Genomic DNA, 6,942 nt, shown 5'->3' with positions numbered 1-6,942 from the left:
AGGCTATGCTGTGCTTGGATGTGAAGTTTGGCACTTTACAAGAACCCTTCGCTAAGAATTTTAAGCGTCTCAGAGAGCAGCCACAGTATGAGATGACCCTGACCAGGATAATGCGCTTAGTGAAGATGAATGAATGAATGAATGAATGAAGTGCTGCCTTTGGCCTGTTTTACACTGTGTGCTTTCAGCAGTCTTTGAAGATTATTACTTGACACACAGTATGAGATGATTCCAATAAAATCTTGGCTGAATTCTATCACACACTGAGCGATAACATGTCTCCATGTCAGATTATATGATGAGGATCATATAACAATAGACCTGGGATTACTACATTCGGCTTACGGCACCAATCAGTACGATCTGGGCTCGTGCATAAAATGGGGTCATATAAACGGAAACATTCTTTAAAGTGAGCTTGAGGTAATAAGGATATTTTTTTGTCCATTAGGATGTTTCGTTTACATTGCACCATCGCTACTAACATATCTGTAGCTGAGTTTTGCGTTATCCAATACCGTCCTCCTAGTGGTAGCTTTTAAATGAATGTTGTAGCATCAGTCACACTGAAATTTTTATGAAAAATTTATGACACTGCCAGAACTTTTTTGTCACTTTGGCTGCAATGGTACTAAATCATTGACTGACATTCTGAACTCGCAACTAAAGAATTCTTTTACGATGTTTAACTGCAAAATCGGGCTGTATATTGTACGGTGTAAAACCAACTGCTGTCAAAAAAAAATCCTGTGGATTTTACGCCAATGTTTTAATTGTTGTTAATTATAAGATTTCACTGGCAGTGGTGTTAATGATATGATTTCAATGGCAGTGAACAAACATTTATTATTAACTATAATCACAAGCACCTCCCACTTTTGGCCTTGTGACGCTTGTGACGCTTGCGACGCTTGTGAGTTATTTTACCATTCGTGTGCTGTAGGTGTTGCAGACGTCTGAATGGAGCAAGCAAGTCGACCAGGACGCGTTAAACACAGTACTGAAACTCAAGAAGAGTTGTGGACAGACTGGAACACAATCACCATGTCAGCAGTTGTGTGAATCATACGAGGGGGAGACAAAAAGACAGACAGAAAGAGACAAACAGAGAGACTGTGGGCACTTCAACAATTGGAACAAGCTCCAGACTGAACACTGAAAGTAATACTAATATTGCACTCGTTGTCTTTTGCATGTAAGGCCTTCTGAGCGAACAGGTCACGTAAGGCTGCGTCCCATTTCACAAAGTCTGTTAGTCGGATTAGTGATGAAACTGCTGATCCCTTTTTTTTGGGGTGAGTCATATCGGTTTGTACAAATCCCCTGTGATATCACACAGCAGTTTCTCGTTTTAGTTCCGTATAGATTCGAGACGAGTGTAACGATACACATCCTCCTTTCTCATTAAGATCTTTTAAATAGTTCACTGAAAGGTTCGTTAAGGACAATTAGGATCAATTTTATCTTTACATACACAGCAAAATCCACAGAATTAACACCTACAGTGATGAGTTCATTCTTACGACTAACACATACTTTGCTGATTTAAGGGTTGAATGAACACCTTCACTGGTGCATTACATTTACAACATTGTCACTGTCACATTGTAGCTACGATGCTTACAAGGAGAAACACTTAAATGAACACATACCTTGTCAAACAAATATAAATAAATAAATAAATAAATAAATAAATAAATAAATAAAGTTCTTACAATTCTAAAATATTGCCTACGACCCTGAATTACTGGTGCACTGGTGACTTTTTTACCCTGTTTACTGCTCTGCAGACATGACACCTAGGTTCATTTAACCCTTTCAATATGAAATGAACACCTGCAGCATTAAACTGGCATTTACAGTGCTGAATTCAAATACAGGCTGATGATTTAAGGTGCTGAATTAACTCTTACATTGTAGAATTACCACTTACCAGGAATTACACTGTTAACTCTAACAGTGTAGAATTAACACCTTTAGAATCTCATTAACACTTACAGCTTTTAACCCATTCTTGTAATAATTAATGAATACGTTCAGTGTCAGGCTTCACAGTGTTCATTTCAAGCGTTAAATTAACATGTAGTGCTGAATGAACACATTCTGCGTTTGATTAACACCTACAGCATTAAACTGGCCCTTACAGCTTATTGCTGAATTTACGGTTGTTAAATTAACACCTGATTGCAGAGCTGGAGGTGGAACACTCCTGCTCGATACACATGACATGGAAGATCTTAATTCTACAATCTGTTTAATCATTATAGATAATAATAATATAACAAATAATAATAAATAATAATAATAACAGGGCTTACATATACACATGATATGTAAATACATATCTTACATACTGTATAATTCCATGGGTTGTAATTTAACCCTTTATTATACTATATTAATTAATTTATTAAATGATTATAACATTAATTTTCTAATTTATAAATTAACATTAAAGGTGTTAATTCTACAATGTATAAGTCGGTAAGTAAAAGCAACATAATAATAATAATAATAATAATGGTGATAATAATAATAATAATAATAATAATAATAATAATAGTATAAAGTATAAATAATAAAAGTATAAATCAATTTTTGAGTACAAAAAGTTGAAAATGCTTTCAGTTAATGCTGTATGAATTAATTTATCATTAATGGTGTTAATTCTACAATGTATAATAACAATAATAATAATAATAATAATAATAATAATAATAAATAAGTATAAATCAAATTTTTAAGTACAAAAAGTTGAAAATGCTGTCAGTTAATGCTGTATGAATTAATTTATTATTAATAGTGTTAATTCTACAATGTATAATAATAATAATAATAATAATAATAATAATAATAATAATAAGGGTATGTATGAATCACTTTTTTTCCTCTGGAGTACAGAAAGCTGAGAATGCTTTAAAATGCATCACTGTAGAAGTAAAGAGAGAAGAGTGTGTGTGTGTGTGTGTGTGTGTTAATGTTATTAAAGGTGGGAATTCTGCGCTGTAGCGGATTTTGCTGTGTATTGAACTCGCTCCTACTTGTTGCGCGCGACTTCAGCGGATTCCGTTCCTGCTGAAAGGCGTGAGTCTGCCCAGGCTGATTTCCGCCGAGTCCGTGACCACGACATCTTCCTCATCCTCCTCTTCCTCTTCCTCCTCCTCCTCCTGGCGCGAGAGCTGCGATATTCGGTCGAACGTGTCCTCGTGGTCCGTGCACTCCACCACGTTGGGGATGATGTTCACGTAGGCGTCGGCGATCTCTTTGTGCACCAGCGTGTCGTGGTTGTAGGACACGAACTCGTTGCTGATGTTCACGGTCTCCACCGGCGTGTTCGCGCACAGGCGCCGGCAGCCCAGCAGGCTCGCGAAGGCTCTCCGGAACTCGGCGTTGAACGCGTAGATCACCGGGTTGAGCGAAGAGTTCGTCCAGCCGAACCACACGAACACGTCGAAGGTCGTCTCGCTGACGCACGGCAGGCCCGCGCGCCTGTCACCGCTGTTCTCTCTGCGTCTCGCGCAGAACGGCACCATGCAGTTGAGGATGAAGAACGGAAGCCAGCAGCACACGAACACGCCCATGATCACGGACAGGGTCTTGAGCACTTTGGTCTCGCGGTTGATGGACGTTTTGAGAGAGCTGTGCTGCTGTTGCTGGTGCTGGCACTCGAGCGCGCGGCTGCCGGTCCTGCAGCTCTGCGCGTGTTCCGCCGCGCGCTCCAGCGACGCGATTCGGCCTATCTGCATCTGCGCGATGCGGTAGATGCGAGTGTAGGTCACGATCATGATTGCCACGGGGATGTAGAAGCTCACGAGCGACGAGGAGATGGCGTACTCCCGGTTTAAGCTCGAGTCGCAGTTGTTCTGTTCCGCGTCCGTGAGCGCGCGAGCTGTGGTGCCGGTGCCGTTAAAGCCTCGCACGATCTCTGCCCCGCCGCTGGCCTTGTGCCAGTTCAGCTGTATCGGTATGAACGAGATGAGCACGGAGAGAGTCCACGTGACGCCGATCATGACAAATGCGGCGCGCTGGGTCATCTTGCGCTCGTATCGGAAGGGGCTCGAGATGGCCCAGTACCTGTCCACGCTGATCACGCACAGGTTGAGGATGGACGCCGTGGAGCACATGATGTCAAACGTGACCCAGATGTCACAGAATGCGCCAAACGGCCAAAACCCTGCGACTTCCGCCACGGCTTTCCATGGCATCACGAGCACTGCCACGAGAAGGTCAGACACCGCGAGGGACACGATGAACGTGTTGGTGACCTTGGAGCGCAGGTGGCGGAAGCGCAGCACGGCCGCGCACACCAGCACGTTGCCGAAGAGCGTGCACAGCACGAGCGCCGAGAGGGCGCATCCGGTCAGCACGCGCAGCGCCAGATCGCGGCGGCCGTCGTCGCCGTCCTCCTCTTCCGGCTCGCTCCGGTTCCGCATGGTCTCGGCGGACGGTGTCAGGTGAGCGCGTGCAGCGGGCGCAGTGACGGTGCGCCATCCGTTCCGCTACTGGAGAGGAGCGCGCGCGCGGGCAGCACGGCGGATGAACGTGCCATTGTGGAGTTGAAGAAAAAAAAAAAAAAAGTTCTTTTTAAATGGCTGAAGTCACAACATAGTTTAATTCCAATTAAAAAAATGGATAGAAAGAGTTTCCGTGACACCTCAGAGCTCTGAGCGCGCGAACTGAGAACCAGATCCGCTTCAGATTGTGTGTGTGTGTGTGTGTGTGTGAGAGAGAGAGAGAGAGAGAGAGAGAGAGGGAGGGGAGGGATAGAATAGAGGGAGAAACGCTTAAAATAGAGAGTGAGGTGGGGGAGAGAGGATGGAAGAGGAAAGCCAGGGAGGGAGACATGGAGAAAAAGCGACAGATAAAAGAGAGAAAGAGAGAGGGAGGGACAGAAGGAATGTGAAGAGAGTGAGAGAAAAAAAAGAAAGAGAGACAGAAGTAAAGGAAGACAGCTAGAAATGTCTGAATTAATAGATATTTGCCTTGCAGGGCCTGAAAACTAGCTTTTATTAGATAAATATTGTCCTTTTTTTGTATAGAAATATTTTGGATAAATGACATAAATGAAAGACAAGAAGAAAACAATCATGGAAAAATGAATCCTCATGGAAAAATGAGCCAGTAGAGCTCCAGAATTACTGGCAACCTTCCTAAAGATGGGTAGAAAAGATTCTGGGGGGAAAAAAAAGTCTGGAGTTATTTAGCTTAATCTCACACTAACCTTTATTTGAAGTGAATTTATTCAATTACAAAACTAACTAATCAGAAAATAGATTTTATAAGAAAACCACACGTCAGTTATTAGCAGCCCTGCATTTAGGGTTTTGTGGAACCTCCCTCTTCTCCTACAGTATAGTGCTTGATGAGATGTAGCATGCAGAGCGAGGAAGCTGCGAGCACGCCTCAATGCAGAAGCTCTTCACATCCTCCCAGGTCCTGGACGCTCCTCTTCGGTTCACCACACAGGTTTTCAGCAGCGTTGAGGTCAGGAGACTGACCATGGGCCGGCCATGGCAAAAACTTCATTCTCTAAACACTGAAGCATTTCCGTGTGGATGTAGACATACGTTTTGGATTATTGTCCTTCTGGAAGACCATATCCCGTTTTGCTCAATCTTCACAGAGGCAGCCAGATTTTCATTTAAAATATGTTAATGATGTTAATAGAGTCCATTATGCCATGTCTAAACAACTCTAAACGTTTATCCATCTTTTAGTGTGTAAATGTTTGTATAAGCCAAACTGAACTAAAAAAAAAATCTACCAGATTTACAAAAGTTTCACAAGTACTGATTTTCTTCATGCTCATGTGCATACGTTGATGAATGCCAATCATCTGCAGAATTACCATGCATGCGAGGGGCACAGCTAATTTGCATTTAGTGATGCCCACAAAACTTCGTAAAAGACAAAGCCCACGGTGCTGAACGCCAAAAAATTCTTTTATAGGAAGAAGTGGATGTTATTTTGAGTTACGTCTATGCCAAGAATATATATATATATATATAAAGAGCACCTGAAAAAGCAAAGGTCTGGAGCCAAATTACAGAAAAGGTGAATTAGATGTGAATTAAGTGAGGTGAAAAGAAAATGGTTTCAAATGAAAATGGAGAAAAGAAATACAGTCTATCAGTTGTACTCAGGTGAAAAAGGACACCAAGCACATCACACAGAGAAGCTGCAATTTGTTTTTTTTAAATCAAAGCATTTCATCGACTGTTGGCCAGAAATCCTTCGCACGCTAATGCGCCCTCCCCGATGCTGGAAAAACAGAAGATCATAGGAAGCTGGATGTTGCACAAATCACACTAGGGAGTATATGACACATTGCAGCTTGAGACATACCAGATCGGTCACTTATCATTCTCCAATTTATATGCTGACCATTACAGCCTACTCTCGTTTTTAAAAAGCAGCATTTGATTTGATTTCATTGTTGAAGCAATTTTAACAATGGACATTGTCACAAAGCAGCTTTACAGAAATAAATACATTCAGGATATAAATTGTAAATGTATGAAGTTATCCCTAATGAGCAAGCCAGAGGCGACAGTGGCAAGGAAAAACTCCCTGAGACGATATGAGGAAGAAACCGTGAGAGGAACCAGACTCAAAAGGAAACCTCATCTAGATGACACCAGATAGTGCAATTATAAATAAATCCCATCTATAACTGTGTACTACATGGACATATGGTGCAATTATGTAACCAGGAAATTCATTACAGGTTTCACATGAAGTCTGTCTTAATGTATAGATATACTTTGGCTTGCTTTCTTTAATTTTTTTCCATTTAATACCTCTTTAATTAATGTGATTTATATAAAACGACTGGGTTTCACAGAAATGGTATGATTTGAAGCCAATCAGCTGAGGTTTACATTAGTTAGTCTTCTTACGTGTGTAAATTTACACACACTCAGGAGCATGAGTAGGAGACAA

At 41.7% G+C, this 6,942-nt stretch overlaps 1 protein-coding gene across 1 annotated transcript; it reads right to left on the bottom strand.

Moving 5' to 3' along the window:
* Positions 1-2,753: 2,753 nt before the first annotated feature.
* Positions 2,754-4,716, bottom strand: drd5a (dopamine receptor D5a). Its single transcript, XM_026917105.3, has one exon. It carries the CDS (start codon positions 4,431-4,433, stop codon positions 3,057-3,059), a length of 1,377 nt encoding a protein of 458 aa, XP_026772906.1. The 5' UTR covers positions 4,434-4,716; the 3' UTR covers positions 2,754-3,056.
* Between the last annotated feature and the right edge of the window lie 2,226 nt (positions 4,717-6,942).

This window comes from Pangasianodon hypophthalmus, chromosome 13 (genome assembly GCF_027358585.1).
Source record: "Pangasianodon hypophthalmus isolate fPanHyp1 chromosome 13, fPanHyp1.pri, whole genome shotgun sequence".
Classification (NCBI taxonomy): Eukaryota; Metazoa; Chordata; class Actinopteri; order Siluriformes; family Pangasiidae; genus Pangasianodon; species Pangasianodon hypophthalmus.
This window is presented reverse-complemented; position numbering and strand designations above follow the sequence as displayed.